The 16,591-nt window shown below is 42.8% G+C and overlaps 1 protein-coding gene across 1 annotated transcript in view; it reads right to left on the bottom strand.

Annotated features, from left to right (window-relative positions):
* sdccag8 (SHH signaling and ciliogenesis regulator sdccag8) overlaps positions 1 to 16,209 on the bottom strand; it is a 51,721-nt gene extending 35,512 nt beyond the window's left edge. Inside the window, exons 1-13 of the mRNA XM_074675073.1 lie at positions 15,872 to 16,209; positions 14,182 to 14,337; positions 13,956 to 14,041; positions 13,718 to 13,831; positions 13,502 to 13,627; positions 13,209 to 13,304; positions 12,468 to 12,532; positions 12,186 to 12,386; positions 11,952 to 12,090; positions 11,649 to 11,801; positions 11,383 to 11,517; positions 10,430 to 10,546; positions 9,835 to 9,977 (exon numbers count right to left, since the gene is read on the bottom strand). Of these exons, the coding sequence (XP_074531174.1) occupies positions 9,835 to 9,977; positions 10,430 to 10,546; positions 11,383 to 11,517; positions 11,649 to 11,801; positions 11,952 to 12,090; positions 12,186 to 12,386; positions 12,468 to 12,532; positions 13,209 to 13,304; positions 13,502 to 13,627; positions 13,718 to 13,831; positions 13,956 to 14,041; positions 14,182 to 14,337; positions 15,872 to 15,947 (1,607 nt within the window). The 5' untranslated portion in view covers positions 15,948 to 16,209. The remainder of the gene's footprint in view (positions 1 to 9,834; positions 9,978 to 10,429; positions 10,547 to 11,382; positions 11,518 to 11,648; positions 11,802 to 11,951; positions 12,091 to 12,185; positions 12,387 to 12,467; positions 12,533 to 13,208; positions 13,305 to 13,501; positions 13,628 to 13,717; positions 13,832 to 13,955; positions 14,042 to 14,181; positions 14,338 to 15,871) is intronic.
* Positions 16,210 to 16,591: the final 382 nt, after the last annotated feature.

Genomic DNA, 16,591 nt, shown 5'->3' with positions numbered 1-16,591 from the left:
ACTTTGTAGAACTATACAAGACAAGGTCACCATAATTTCTGACAGATGTGAAAGTACGATCCACATCCCGGCAATATTCTGGATACTAAGACTAACACCAAATTGTAGCAGACAGTCTGCTGAAAGGGAGTATAACATTAAAGTAGGACTTAAGTGTTGCATGACAATCACAGTTTGCTTGGCGGAGGACTGCGCTCTCTGAGAGCTTTTCTAGTTTAATAGATACAAGCTCAAAAAAAATAATTTTTTCTGCCCAACACACCACAGTTTTAAGGGTATACTGATGGCACTAAAGTGGTTTCTGCTACTAGGCCACACGAGTCAACACACGGTGTTTCATCAACTGAATCAACTCAGATAAACTAAAAACTAAAGACCCAGGTGTCACGGCTGCTGCAGGGTGAGAAAGTAAGAGAGTCGGAAAGAAAAACAAAAAGAGATGGAGAGTCAAAGAAAAGAAAAGGAAGATAAAAGTCAACGCTGGTCTCAACAGATTGACTGAGAGAGACAGCGAGAGGGAGCAAGAGAGAAAGAGAGGTGAGAAGGCAGGATGGCAGAGAGGGCACTCCGACAGCGAGGAGAGAAGAACGCGGCAAGGTCTCGTCACCAGGCCAACGGGCCCACCACTGTCAACATCATGGCACTCTGTGGTACGCACACATGCACACACACAAACACACACACACACACGGCTGGCCAACGGCCCTCCCAGCTGCCCTATCCGTAACTGTCTGATTAGTTGTGCTAAGCAGCCCCTCCCCTGCCAACCATGGTGCCATCTGCTACCCAACAACATGGCTGCCGACCAGACAAGCACACACACACACAAACACACATGCAAAGGCACAAAAACACACAGCGAGCCCCATACCTGGCACCGCCCTGCTGCTGTCACACATAGACACACACATCAAACTTCACAGACACAGGTGTAGCCCGAAGGTATCAAGATTTAACACAAAGGCACACACACACACTTATTTAATTGCACACACACAGAAACGAAACTGCATCATTCGTGTGTTGGTGCACACTGCAAAGCCGCACACACACACCAATGCTTTCGGGGTTGTGTGTGAGCATGTGTGTGGTGACAGTTGTGACACTGTTAATGCCAGGTAGAAAGAAAGATGCGGAGATGAAGAGAGTGTGTGTGGAAGTGTGTGTGTGTGTGCGCGCTTGCTGGCAGAGCTTGAAGGTTCATTACAGCCCCCGCCTCTCCTGAGCGACTTCAGCCCGCGTGGCGCCCCGGCCCTTTTATTCCGGGCAGTGATTGGACAAGGGCCTCCCGCCGAGTTGGTTTGCAGCAGTTTTGTCGCGCCCAGATTTCGCTCCCTGCTCAAAGCGAGCCTCTGGCGGGACGCGGCATCTGCTGCCTCACCTTCCTCATTTACACTTCTCCGCCCTCACACACACACAGAGTTCCGTTCACCGCCTTCACAGACCTCGCTATCACGATCTACAACTGCGGGGAGTCAAAAAAAAGGGATGGAGAAGTAGGTAGACTTAGAGAGATGAGGAGCAGCAGCGTGACATGTTTAATAGAGTTTGGGAAGTTCATGTTGAAGTCACAGCAGTTGGTAGGAAGCTTTTAGTCTCTCAGTGTCTCAGTGTTCATCTTCTGATTACATGGTCAAAGAAAGGAGAATGTGTCCTAAACGTCACAGCATCGTTCTCTGTCTGCCACTTTGTATATTCAACCACTGCCTCATTAATACTGGCACACACACACCAGGGTAAACTATAACAAGCCATCATTTAGTCAATATTAATGTTAAATCTTCTATCCATCCCTTTCATTTACTGACTTCTCTTGGATCAGGTTTGACTGGCATGAGGGTTAACACGTGCTGTCTCAACTACACTTTCCACAAATGCGACAAAGGATGGAATATGGATTTTTCTGGTACTTCTCACCAGCTTAATGCCTCCACTTGTCTTTTTTTTTCTTGCCTAACTCTCTTTATTGGCCTCTTTCTGTTCAATGGAGTATCTGTATTGGCGCCCATCATTTTGTCAAGTGTGGTGCATGTCCCTGGGCTAGCTCAAACAAAAAGCCCTCTTTTCAGCTGATGGCTTCCTCTACAGCTGGAGTCGAAAAGACTCTGCCACTGCCTGTTGCCGGTCCAGGACCCATCAGTTTGGTTAGGTGTTATTCTCCAATTTGGCATTTGGATAAGTCCAGAGCAATAAACTATGAAAACAGATTTTTCAGAGGGGTTCAGAACAAGGACGAGTCGTGATTTTCAAATACTGGAATAATCAAATAATTCCTTTGACTACTATCCCGTGTTAAATATATATACATATATATATTTTTTTTAAGCCCCTGATTGTAGTGTGACATAACCATCAGATGGCGTATGTAGAGAATCTGAAAACTGTTTTCTTTTTGCCACTGAGCAACAAAAACTTTCATAGTAACATGAGAAAGCATCTGTGCCAGTAGCTAGTCCAATGCAAAAGTTCAGGGAGGAACCATATGTGGAAACTTTGCTCAGTAAAACTAGACATTACATGTAGATCGTATCCATATCTAACTAGCCAACTCTAGGAGTGAAGATGGCCCATTGAGCTAGGTCATGCTCCATGATTTTTACCCTCGCACAGGTGGTCCAGCCTCTACGCCGCTTGTCACTCCCCACTCTTGCCCTGTTTCTTGCCCCATCAATTGTACTCTACTGTAGCACTTAAGGCATAAAAGACCAACAAAAATAACTTAAAAAACAGCCAACTTTGCACAGTCAATAAATGGTAAAGATAGGCAGACATGGATTTTTCCAGGCCGGTACCAATAATTTGTAGTCAAGGAGGCCGATAGCTGATATTTGAAGCCAATATCAATTTGCAGTCAAAGTGCAAATATTGGTGTCAAAATTTTGAATAATACAAACTCCAACACTTAACTTCATTCAAATACCTTTAAACATGAGTTTATTAAACAGCTCCCAGGCTTAGCAGCATGTGTTATGGAGTTAAATGAAACTTAAAAAAAAAAATAGCTAACGTTTTCGACAGTGAATAAAGTTTTCCAAAATTTCAATGTAACTGCAATAACTGCACAGCTGATTGGCTGTTTCCCAAGCCATGGCTCTGCTTGTAACCAATCAGATGGTACTGTGGGTGGGACAGTGCCGGGGACTGAGTAGTGACTGCAAACAGCAGAGCAGCTGCATCAGAGCTGCAACAAAGCAGTTTTAAATTTGTTTCTTATCAGCCATCGGATTAGAAAAAAGGCCGATGCCGATAAGTCTCAAAATGCCAAATATCGGCCGCGATAATCGGCCTGGCCGATAATCAGTCTATCCCTAATAAATGGATCTCTTTATATCTGCAAAGGAGGTGGGGAAGTATTTCCAATAAACAACAAATATGAGTTAGTCCCAAATAGTGTTTTGGCTGGGATGCTCATCCCTTGTTGAAAAGGAGAAGGTAAAATGTGATGTGTCGTAACATCCTCATCTTTCTTACTGAGTTAGTTGGTTAATTCCAGGGTATGAACCTAGCTACAGCGAAACAATTCATCAAAAAGAAACAAGTCGCTCTTTTAACCATGGAAAAATTTGATTCCACAAGTTTAAACTTGGTTGCCTTAGAAAATCCTGATTCAAAGGTAACCCTGATTGAAAGGGTTGAGCTTTCCAAGCCCAGGATTCAATAGTTTCAAGATGCAGAAGAGCAAAGGACATCAAGTAAACTTTTTGTAGGGAAGAAGTCTGACTTCACATCTATCTACAGCTTTAAACAAGCACCCTCATAAACATGGATGCTTGATTTCATAGGGATAACAAAACCGGAGGAAGATTTGGAGCACCACAAACAATCTACTAGTCCAAACTGCAAAGCAGACACACAGGTCTCAACAATCCAGAGAAACAATAACGCATGCAAACACACATCTACCCATTCACGCCTATCTGGCATGTGTTGTGACAGAAGTTATGCTGGGCAGTTTTCTCTGTGGCCTTTGGGATCTGTGATCACAACACAGGGAGAGACGGGGCCGGATGGAGACAAGGAAAGAAGGAAAGAAAGAAAGTGAAGAAAGACAGGAGCAAACAAACAAAACAAACTTGGTAAAGCCCTCTGCTGGGCTGGGGCCGGGACTGGAGTGTGTGTATGTGTGTGTGTGAGGCGATGTGAACAGAGTGGTGGGGATTAGGACAGATCCTGGGCTGTCCAACTCACAGCTGGCTGATGATCCAATCCTGGAGCGCAGCGCAGCGCACCAGCCGCCATGGGACCCCCGGATGCGTGCATGCATCTGTGTGTGTGAGTGTGTGTTTGTGCCTGTGTACAGGCATGTGGATTGGACTGATGTGAGTATCAGTGTGCACATTTGGAGACATGCAGTTGTACAAACAAGTGTGTGTGTGTGTGTGTGTGTGTGTGTGTGTGTGTGTGTGTGTGTGTGTGTGTGTGTGTGTGTGTGTGTGTGTGTGTGTGTGTGTGTGTGTGTGTGTATGTGTGTGTTAATCAGATGAAAGGTAGGGCTATCTGAAATCAAGCAGAGGCTTTTTGTGCTTCATGTGCCCTGTTTGAAGGTGGGCTGTGATCATTTGGGCCACGAGAGGAGGACAGAATGAAAGAAGGGAGTGAGCAAGTTGCATCCGGAGAATCAAAGAGCTGCCTTCCAAGGCTGGTCATAAAAACGCCTTCCAGCCTCGCTACTGTGAATCTCACTCTCCTTCTGACAACACACACACACAGTAACACCGAGCAACACACAGCAGCTACAAAGCGTGTGTGTGGCTCTGTAGTGAAGAACAAGAGAGGGCAAACAGAGGCATGACTATGAATGAACTACATATTCTGCATAACCCCAGAAGGGCGACAGATACACCGACAAAGAGAGGGAAAGCAAGAAACAGAGGTAGAGAGGGAGACACGCTTGAGGTTTACATTTTTTTAGTTTGGAACAACATGAGAAAAAGCGATACAGACCATGACAAGAGAGGAAAAAAGGAAAACACAAAAAAGCAAAAATTCAAAATGTATCTCTGGCCCTAGGACGGACAAAGGCTGTGACTGAAGCTCAGCTGGTGTGTCAGACAGTGTATCAGGACACAGCACCTTTGAGCGATGTGAACAGAAGCAAAAATCCTTCAGCAAGCATTTTGCCCCAAAGTCCCTGAGTGATCACAGCATCAGGGCTGAAAGTCTGGTTTGATTGTTGCTACAAAGGTTTTTAATTATTTGAGATCAGGCATTTCCTGTTGATCATATTCAATACAAAATCATTCCACACAGAGCTTGGGTTTATTAAACATTTCTGATTTTCTTGGACCTTATTTGTACAGGTTCCCTTGTGGAGACCTGGTATCTTGTCAGAGCTATTTTCTGATATTTGAAGACCAAATTCTACATAAACATATTCTACTATGCACAGACACTTTAAGCTGTCATAACCAAATATTTTCATGTTAAACTCAACAATTAAACCTCATCACCTTTGCATATTTGCTATCATATTGTGTTTTCAAAGCAGTTTGCCAGTACTTTGAGCTTGAAAATGGAGATAAAGTTGTACAAAGGCCTTGACTTGATAAACAAGCATCTAACTTACTGGAGCAAAGAGTAACCAGCAGACTTGTGGACACTAACATCTGAGCTCTGCCAATGTTAGCAATATTTGGCAACCAAATTTGACTCTGTACCCACAGACTCTGTGTTTTTGTTTAGCTGTGTTAAACACTTCTTTTTCTCAATCTTGACTGTAATCTTAGCATTTTCTCACTTTCACATTTGACCCTGATGAAAGCCACAAGGCAAATAAAGTGTGGAACAGAAGTTTTCCCTTTACTACAAGTGTTGCTGAAGTTTGAACTATTTGGACTTCTTGCTCCTCTCTATGAACCTTGTAAGTGGGTTTAGTTATGCCTAAATCCTTGATGCTACCCACCCCCAGACTTAGGCAGTTTTTTTTTTTAAACTTGAGTATCACCTTTGACTTAAGCAAAAACAACTCAACTCTAAAAGTGCAAGCCTACAGACTTTTTTATCTTGTGATAATACACACATAATCCAAATTCTAAGACCGGTTAAAAATTGCAAGAATTTACATTTTTCTCTATTGGATCCTAAAAAGTTTCTAAGTAGAGTTTCTGAATCCAAAAAAAAAAGAAACGGGAGTGAGACAAAAATAAAAAAATAAATAAGCTATTTATTGCAAACAGCAGTTGAGGGCATCCACTGTCCATTTATATAAACTCCTCTACCCATCCACCCCAAAATGTTCTCAATGTGATTTAGATCAGGGGAACAAGCAGGATGGCGCCAAAGAGTGAGGTTATTCCTATGGAAGAAGTCCTTTGTCAGGCAGACATTGTGAACTGCAGCGTGGTCCTGTTAGAAAAATTCCAGTCATTACCACACAGACTATAGCCACGTTTCCACCAAGCAGACCTGTTCGGTTCGTCTCGGTACGGCGCGCATTTTGCGGCGTTTCCACTGACTTATCCCGGGCCAGATCCCTAAAAACACGAAACGAGTCGGCCTACTTTTTTGGGACCCTTCCATATGGGTGCCAGACTGAACCGATCGGCTCTCGGAAGGTGGAGCTACAACACTGCAGACCGTTGATTGGTCAAAAGAATCGTCACTTACCCCAACAGCGGCTGCATTTCTCCTGGCGGCACACAGACTTCTCTGAAACAAAGCTTGATTACACTTTGTATCAAAGAGCTACATGCCAATCAAAGAGAGGACGAAATGCTGCATGTCTTCCATCTATGCTCTTTGTTTACTGTGTCATGATTTTCTTCTTTATTGGATTTAATAGCTGGGTAAGCTGCTACGGCGTCACGCTATTGTTTGTCACCTACCACGAGAGGGCACAGTTTGCTGTGGAAACGCAAACAGTATCAGGCTTAACTTTACCAAACCGTCCCAAAATGTATTAAACCGACCTGGACTGCTTGGTGGAAATGCGGCTCAAGACCCTCAGTCATGAAGGAGGCCCCCTGCAACATCTCCGCATAGCCAGCCACCGTTTGACGCTGAACCTGAAGCTCCATTGTTTCTTTGAAAGAATAAGCCCCCTAGATCATGATGGCGCCCTTTCCACCGTGCTGTTTAGAAAACATTTCAAGTGGGATCTCCTTGTCATGTGAGTAATGATGGCAGCCTTCAGGACCATCAAAGTTCAAATTTTTTCTCATCAGAGAATGAAACTGTCTCCCACCTTTCAATGTCCCATGTTTGGTGCTCCCTTCAAAGTCCAAGTGAGCAATGTTGTGGTGTTAAAGGAGACGAGGCCTCCAAAGATGTTTTTTTTTGTCTTGAAGCCCTTCTCTTGCAGATACCATCTGATGGTTATCGAGTTGCATTCAGTACCAGTAACGGCCTTAATTTGGGTCGAGGATTGTCCCGTCTTGATGGACAGCCAATCAGATCCTCTGGCTCAGCGCTGGTGACGTCTTTTGGGTCTACCACTTGACTTTTTTGTTTCATAACCCTCAGGATCTTTAAAAATGAAATTCAAAATGACTGTCCAACTGTGTCCAACCTCAGCAGCGAAGGCGAGAGGTCTTGCTTATGTGGCTCAACAATCTGAGCATGTTTAAAAAGAGAAAGCATTTAGCCTTTGCCATCAGGCGGTTATGACTGTGAATACCTGACAGAAAAGGACATCATTTTTGCACAGATTTTGGCTTGAGCCTTTAGCTGTGCTCAGAAACGTTTGATCAGCTAATGAACAACTCATTTCAGTTTGTTCTTTTCAAAAAATTGCCCTGTCACATTTTTTTCTCTCTCATGTCTTGTTTTTGCATTTTGAAACTTTAGGAGCCTTCATAAGATAAAACAGAGCAAAATGTAAATTTGTGCAATTTTTCAACTGGTCTTAAAACTTTGATCAGTTGTGTATCTTGAGCTCTTGCAGACACAATGACGTGCATGTCTCAAGAACTGTTCTGTGCTGTATCTTCTATTCGTGATCATGAACATATCTGTTCCAAAGTGATCACTGTGAAATGTACAAGTTTGAACCTCATGTGTCCTCTGACTTGCGTACATTTCTTGGATACATCACTACTTCATGAAAGGTTTGATCTTGTGCTCGACATTAAATCTAACTGTTAAATACTGAATGTGAACATTCATCTCAGTCACTACTAGAAGGAAAAAAAAAATGGCAAAATGATGTCAGTGTCAGAAGTGGCTTTTACTTCTAATGACCCAAAATTGAATTTGAATGGCTACAAGCTCAGCCAAGTCAACAGCTGTCAAACACCCAGTATGCATCTGCAGAGAGATGAAACTATAAACTCCCTCATCCACATACACCCGCACACATGGCAGTTAAATGCTTTAGTCCAGCGGCTCCTCTAGTACAGGTCAAAGTCATCATGTTGCCATATTAATATGCATGTCATTCTCCACAGCTGGCTGCGAACACACACACACACACACACGCACACACACACACACACACACACACGCACACACACACACACACACACACACACACACACACACACACACACACACACACACACACACACACACACACACACACACACACACACACAGTACTTGCCTCATCCCTTAAACACATGACAGCCCGCCATGCAGCAATGTGTAAGCGCTGGCCAGCTGACAGACAAACACACTTAAACACAGATCAAGCCAGGGGCTGCAGTGGACACACTCACACACAGCACCAAGCTAACAGACACACACAAATACATGGGAATAAATATAAACACACACACACACACACACACACACACACACAGATTACACAAACTTACATCCCGCAGCCTCGAGCACCACAGGGCACCACCACCACATCTGTGCCCATCTCAGACACCTCGACTGTGGGCAGCGGGGGTGAGACAGTGCCCTGGGCGGCTGGCTTGGGCTGGCATGGCCCTGGCAGTGGCTAGTGTTAGAGGGGCCTACAGCCAGCTGATGACAGAAGGGGCAAGAGGGAAGGGAAGGAAGTTAAGGGGCTGGAAAGAGGGGAATGTGAAAGAGGGTGGAGAGGGTGTACAGATAAAGGTGAGGAAGAAAAAGGAATGAAATTATGTCAGAGATAAAAAGATGGAAGGATTACAACAGAGGTGATTGAAGGAACCAAGGGAGGAATCAGGACAGAGAGATGCAGGGATAGATTATAAAAAGAAAGAAGGTGGAGTTAGGGAGGTGGGGAGCCGGTAGCGCCTGTAGTGAGAGCGGGTGCAGGGCAGTGGCAGGTGGCACTGAGGCCAGGCTGTCCAGTGACCATCAGCCACACGTTTTCCTGTGTGTGTGTGTGTGTGTGCGTGTGTGTGTGTGTGTGTGTGTGTGAGGGACAGTGTGTGCACGCCAGGGACAGAAGAAAGGCTCAGGCGCCATTTTGGCTCTGCTGGAGCTGTTGCTGGGATGGGCACTGGCCTGGTGGCACAGACCGGGCACTGTGTTTGTGTTTGTGTGTGTATATGTGAGTGTGTGTTTGTGTGTGTGTGTGTTGCATTATGTTGTGGCATGCTTAACAGGATTAGAGGTGACCTGGTGAGGTCCAGTTGGTACCGGGACCATGGCACAGCGGCGCATATGTGTGTTTATGTGTGTGTGGTTTGTATAATAGGATTAGCCGTTACCTGGTGCGGTACAGTTGGTGTGCTGGTCTGAACTGGACTGGACTGGGCTGAGCTGGACAGGAGCTGGGCAGAGGGGAGTGCTGTGTGTGTGTTTGTATGCATGTGTGTGTGTGTGTGTGTGTGTGTGTGTGTGTGTGTGTGTGTGTGTGTGTGTGTGTGTGTGTGTGTGTGTGTGTGTGTGTGTGTGTGTGTGTGTGTGTGTGTGTGTGAGTGTGAGTGTGGTGGCATGTATAATAGGATTAGGTACTACCTGGTGAGGTGCAGTTGGCGCTGGGCATTTGCCAGCTGTTCTGCTAGGCTCAGGGCTTCGGCCTGCCATTGGCTCCCATCCTTTTGGACCACCTCCAGATGCTGCCGGCAGCCAACCAGCTCTGAGCTCAGCCTTTCCACTTCCTGTCCCGCAGAGATGGACGGAGAGAGGGAAGAGGAGGTGAGGAAATCTTTCACAACAAACCACCTTATGCCCTCAGATAAACAACATGTTTATCAGAAACATCATGCTAGCTCAAGACCTCATCTAAATTTCAAAGCTGGTGTAAAATGTTAAAGTCATACAAAACATTATAATACAGCACAATTTTTAAAAGGTTCTGTGTTAACAAAGGTGAAACTGTTATTTCTCTTCACTGGAAAGCATGCAATGTTTATTATTTCTACTGAATATTTGATGTTTGGTCAAACTGTATCAATCGTTTCAGAGGAGGGCTTAAAAAGCATGAGCACAACGTCCTCAAAAAAGTGATTATCTTCCAGTTGTCGACTTATTATCAAGACTAGCTCATCTCTGACTTTCTACAATAACAGGAATCAAGCAAAGACACTAAATGTACGAACAGCTAATTTACCTGTGCAGCTTTTTCCATTTTTCTGCTGGTCTTAGTGATAAGCTCTCGGAGCTCTCTCTCTGCCTCCTCTTTCTTCAGCTGGACCTGGTTGAGTTGATAGCGAAGATCCATACACACCTAGAGGTGACAGGCAATGATTAAAAGGAGCCAGCACTTTAATCAACAAATGTTACTTTGTATATGCTCCTCAATAATCTTCAAGTAAAAGAGTTACTTTGTCATCATGTTATCATTTCCCCCATCTAGAAAGGTTTTGAATTTGAGTTTGAGCCCTTTACCAGACTGTGTGAGTTTTAGATCCTGACAGCACCCAGTACGAGTGAAGACAATAAAATCCTGCAGTTGATGATATAATTACAGAAAGAAATGTTTTTTTTGTTGTTGGTTTTTTTTTTGTCATTCTAGTAACAGATGATAAACATAAATGACTTTAACATCAAAAACGTGCAGCAGAGTTAGTGATAAATCTGTTGAGACACTACACAGGGGCATGCAAAACTACTTGACAATATTGTTACTGATGTGCTACCACCAACACTTAATCATGTAAATAACCATGGATTTGCAACACCTGAGCAAAATATCTACATGTGCATCTGAGTATCAATGAATTTGTGCTCCAATGGCAAATTCATCCTTCAAACTCACTTGTAATACTGAAATAGATTAACATCTGCTGCCATCAAGTGGCTCTGCAGAGGCATTACAAGCAGACAGCACAAGCTTTCACTGACTGTGGAGCAATTATTCCCTTTCAGACGCTGCTCTTGCAACAAAGTGTACTTCTGTGTCTGCTTCCTGCCCACCTACTATCAAAAGCCTTCTCTTCCAATTGTATTGAATTATATTGATTCCGACAGCTCAGAGCAAACCCTGATTGAAAATAAAAACACCAGTGAGAGGTCAAACTACTTTAAGGTAGTTTTTAGGGTTAAACAATGTTTAAAGTGTACCTTAGCATGGTCTTGTTCCTGAGTGGTTAGTCTCTGAAGAGTGTCTTCCAGCTGTTTGGTCACTGAGCTCTTGACTCTTTGAGCTCTGTCTATCTGCCCTTCAAGCTCAACAACTTGCTGGGAGAGGCTGGACACCTAAACACACACAAAGAGTATTAACTGAACACTCATCATGTTAGTTTTTGCTGTCAGCCACATTTTAAGGGTACACTCAAGAACTGCTTCTGTATGTGCAAAGATGCAGGGAAGAGAATAAGTCAACTCACTGTATGAGCAAGCTCTTCTTTGTGTTTGCGTGCCTCAGCTCGACCTTCTTCTCTGGCCTCAGCAAGTCTCTTCTGCAAAGCCTGTGCTTCTTGTTCCCTGTGTTCCCTCTGTCGAGTGAGCTCCCTGGACAGCTGCTCACACTGCACCTCCACCTGCAGGCACACAATCAGTTACAGTTGGTAAGCAAGACCAAACAAGCCACAGCAAAAAGAAGAAGCAAAATTTTGGAGAATGATTGAAGGGTGATAATAAAAACAGCTGGACAAAAACAGAAGAAAAAAGAGCATGCATGTTTTTCTGACCTTGGCTTTATCCAGATTTGCTTCTTCTGCCATCTCCACAGCTTGTTTGACCTGAAGACAGGCGGACCACTCTCTCTGTTGGGCCTCCTGTTGGCTAGCACGCACAGCCTGCAGAGCAACAAGTAGCTCATCACGCTCCCTTTAAGTTTGATAGACAATAAATGCATGAGTGAAAAACTTTGGATTTCTTATTCTTTAATCTGTGTGTGCATGTGTGTGAGAGTGACAACTGACTTTGTGAGCCTGTCAATAGCCTGGACATGTAGATTAGTGTGAGCTCCGGCCAACACAGCCTCGTGCTGTGCACACTTCAGACACAATCCTGCAACACGAGGAGCCCTATCAGACCTCTGTCTATCTGCAGCCTGTTTCTCTCTGTGTCTGAGACGACCCTTCAGCTCCTCACACTCTCTTTGACTAATGGACAGATCCTTCCTGAGGATGGAAGCAAAAGATGAAAATGAGCAAATAAAGATGAAGAAAGAAAAGTGACTCATGTGTAGGGTGTACACAGACCTTAGAGAGATGACCTGAGCCTCCAAGCTTTCAGTCTGAGCCTGGTAGATCACTTTCAATTGCTCCTGGTGAAAAATAGCATTTTCAAAACAGGGTTTTAGTGTAGCTTTGAAAAAGAGTTGATTCTATTTCAGGTTAAAAAAAAACACTTCACATTTTTCTAAAACAAACAAACTGAATCCATGTCAGTGTATAGTATTTTCTTTTCAACGGTTTTGACATTTTTCTGTTCATCGCCAGAGAACCAGCCCAGGTTTACTTCATACATTAATTCATTCATTCATTTTCATGGGTGGCTGGAGCCTATCCCAGCTGTCATTGGGCGATAGGTGGTGTACACCCCGGACTGGTCGCCACTCAATCACAAGGATGACACATAGACAGACAACGTTTCACACACACACTCACACCTACGGGCAATTTAGAGTGTTCAATTAACCTGGTGAGCATGTTTCTGGACTGTGGGAGGAAGCCGGAGAACACGGAAAGAACCAACGCATGCACCGGGAGAACATGCAAACTCCACACAGAGAGCTGGGAATCCAACTGGTGACCTTCTTGCTGTGAGGCTGCAGCACTAACTGTTGCGCCACCATGCAGCCCCCAGGCACTTGTCCAGAAAAACAACACAAAAATCTGCAGCAGACATTTCACAACTACTGCAAACCTCACAGATGCAGTAGGAGGACAGGAAGAGAATGTTTACTCGGAGAAAGGGGAGAACAAATCCATTATCCTTACCAACTCCTTTTTCCATGCAGTGTGTTCAGCCCTTTGCTGCATGCTGTGGTCTGATTTGGAGGCGATGTAGCTGTGAGCTGCCAAACTCTCATTCACCTGAAGAACAGACCCGGACAAGTATAGCTTTCAAATGGTAATGTAAACAACAACAGCAATTTAAGTGTTTGTAATTGTATTTCTAAAAATCTGTCAAAAGATTTTCATCCATCATTCAATATTTCAAGCTGCACTTTCATACAAATAGAAAGATTGTACATATACATTGTTCACAGCACCAAAAAGACAACCATTACCGTAGCGTTTCCGAAGGTGTAGTCTTTCAAAGAGTCCTCTCCAGCTCTGGATCTAAGTTGGGATTGCAGCTTCTCATTCTCCACCACCACCACTCTGATCTGGTGTTTTAACCCCTGCAGCTCTTCCTAAAGTCAGGAACATTGGAGAGATTAACTAAAAGTTATCAAAATTTTCCCAAAGAGGATTTTGAATATGAAAAAAATCTACTGACATACTTTGCAAAATTTGACCTCAGCTTCCAGGTGTTGGACGTACTCCGATTGGTTTTGACTCATTGGGACCAAATCCTGGAAAGCAGGCGAACTTGACCTAGCTTCTTCCTGAGCTCTCTTTAAAAAAGGGGAAAAAAAGAGTTGTGAACAAAAAAACACAGCTCAGCAGGAATATATTTATTTCTGTTATGAGCTTTTTCAGGTATACAAAAAATTTCCTAAATAAAGCTGAGAGTTCTACCTTGGACGGAGATAGTTTCTTTGAAGGTGAGAGAGAAGATGGCATTTCTTTGCACTGCTTCAGAAGAAGGCTCTTCAGCTGGTTAACTACAAAGCACACAAAACACAATATCATTATTCATTTTCATTGTAACTTTGCAAATTATCTGTAATACACAATAAGGGGGATCTCCAGGTGTTGCATGGAATAACTTTGTCAGACTTCATCTAGTCTTTTGCCCGGTCACCTGCTTCACTCTGTGTTTTTTGGCTCCATACTGCTTCTTCTGACATGGTGGTGAAGAGTCCAATATCACTGCCTCTGGGCTCCTCCATGTACTCTCCATCAGGCATCAGCTGATCCAGAGTGCTACTCAGCTGCTGTATGTTCTGATTGGCCTGCTCTGAACGCAAAACGTAAATAAGCACCACGTCATATATTCAGTTTGCCCAAAACAAGTTAAATTTGTAAAACACTTTTACTGAAATTCATCTCAAATAATCATAATCATACTCAAATTCATTCAAAGATGGGAAAATTACTTTTTTTAATGCAATATAGAAAGTAAGCAGTGAATAAGTGTAAAATTTTGTCCGACTGTAAGTGGCAAATGAGCTTTTAGCTTGGAGTACAAACATTGAAACAAAAGTCTTGTTAAGCCTTTTGGCCAAGGTTGTAATAATGAACTAATACGAAACTAAAACCAAAACTAAAATTCAAATTCAAAATACGTTGCAGTTAACTCAAACTAATAAAAACTAGAAAAGAAAAAAAAAGATAAGTAAACTAAAACTGTATCTTGTGTTCACAAAACTAAATGAAACTAACTAAAATGATAGACAAAATTCCCTTAGTTATAGTTTTTGACAATATTAATAGCCTTTAGGATTTAAATTAATCCTACACATTTTCCCAACCAATTTTAGACAGTTTTAGACAGTTGTCAGTGCCGCACAGCACCATCATATCGGTGTATAGGGACGTGCTTGTTTACTGCACTGACTGGCTGTGCGCTGTGCTGCCACGAAACGTAGTGGAGCAATGAATTAGAGCATCTGTAATAGTTTAATTGTTACAGAGTCCAAGTTTTTATTTATTGAGGCTCATTTTATATTGTTTTTTTAATAATTTATGTCAATGTTATTTTTATGTAATTTATGTCAACATTATTTTATATAATTGATGCTTATATTTTTTATATTAAGTTTATATTATTTTCTTGTGTTTAAGGCAGCAGCCAACATTTCGGTATCATCATTGACTGAGCAGTGAGCGCTATGTTGGACTTGAAAATAAACAGTATGACAAAATATTTACTCTGACCTTGTTGAATCCTGCACCTGGATAATAAGGTATGAAAAAACTAAAACTAAACTAAAACTAAGCCTTGTTGCAAAAATCAAAACTAAATAAAAACTAGAATGCCTGCTCTGAAACTAATTAAAACTAAACTGTAATGGAAAATGAAATGTCAAAACTAACTAAAACTAAACTATAATGACAAATCCAAAACTATTATAACCTTGCTTTTGGCACAAGTAAAAAGAATACAACTAAATTACTAAAAACAAGTTTACCGACAACTTCTTTTGTGTTAAAATGAAATTTGATATTGAAGCCAAAGTGTTTGTTAGCTTAAAAAAATAACCTCAGTCAATTAATTTCCGGCAGGATGCTTTGCCTAACAGCTCAATTGTGAAGCACTTTGCGTAGAGAGCAACAGGTGGGAGTGGCAGGTTCTCTAACTGCCCCTAAACCTAATACTACACAATCGTCTGGCATAAAAACGTCAGCAAAGAGAAACAGTTACACTGTAACATAACTCTATGGTTAAAACAGGCCAGTGTAATATAGACTACATGACCAATGTTTAACGTTCAATGTTGGGCTCTTTAGTTAGCCATTAGCAACACAAGCAAGGCATAAGGTGAACTTACGTCTCAGCTCCTTGTGAAACTTTTCCAGGTGCTGCTCCTCCTCCTCCTCGTCTGAGTCTGAGTCTAACGGTTTCATTAAGTTTTGGTGGATGTAGGCTTACGCCGTGTTACTTCTCAACGACTTAACGTGCAATGCTATTCCTTTAAACTACAACTTCCGTCTCGCATGTTGTAAAGGTCGCCAGTTATCAATGGGGTTGGGTTAGTTTCCACTGGTTTCGGTCTTTAAATGGCTGTGTTGTTGACCAAACCGAGCAACTTATATATTATTGTCCGTTGTGGAGTTAAGTCGGTGAATTTCAAAACAAGGCAATCTAGTGCAAACCGTACTGCGTCGACTTCCGTAAACTTAGGCACATGCCGGAAGTTGTAGTCCTGTTTTTTTGGACGTGCCGTTCCACGTCCGCCACCCAGTGGTGAATACGGGAAATTGATTAACGACTGGTTTGATTCCATTTTTTGACAAACATACCACGAGGAATAGATATTTTGCATGATTGCTTTTTGGGAGGAAAGTTACCCTATTCTTTTTCTTTTTATTCAAGTGTATTAGTCAACAAAGGTGTTTTGTTCTTGCAACCAATAGCCTTTCAAACGGTACATGGAGATATTTTAGTATTGATATTTTAACATGTCAACTTTTTACAGCTTGCTTGCAGACTTCTCAATGCAGCATGCATGAATAAATCCACAGAAAACTCAGCTCTTTCCACCTTTGTT

Source organism: Halichoeres trimaculatus, unplaced genomic scaffold (genome assembly GCF_033239565.1).
Source record: "Halichoeres trimaculatus isolate MK-OKI-2021-1 unplaced genomic scaffold, fHalTri1.1 fHalTri1_scaffold_8, whole genome shotgun sequence".
NCBI lineage: Eukaryota > Metazoa > Chordata > Actinopteri > Labriformes > Labridae > Halichoeres > Halichoeres trimaculatus.
The sequence above is the reverse complement of the archived record's forward strand: the minus strand, read 5'-3'. Positions and strand labels throughout refer to the sequence as shown.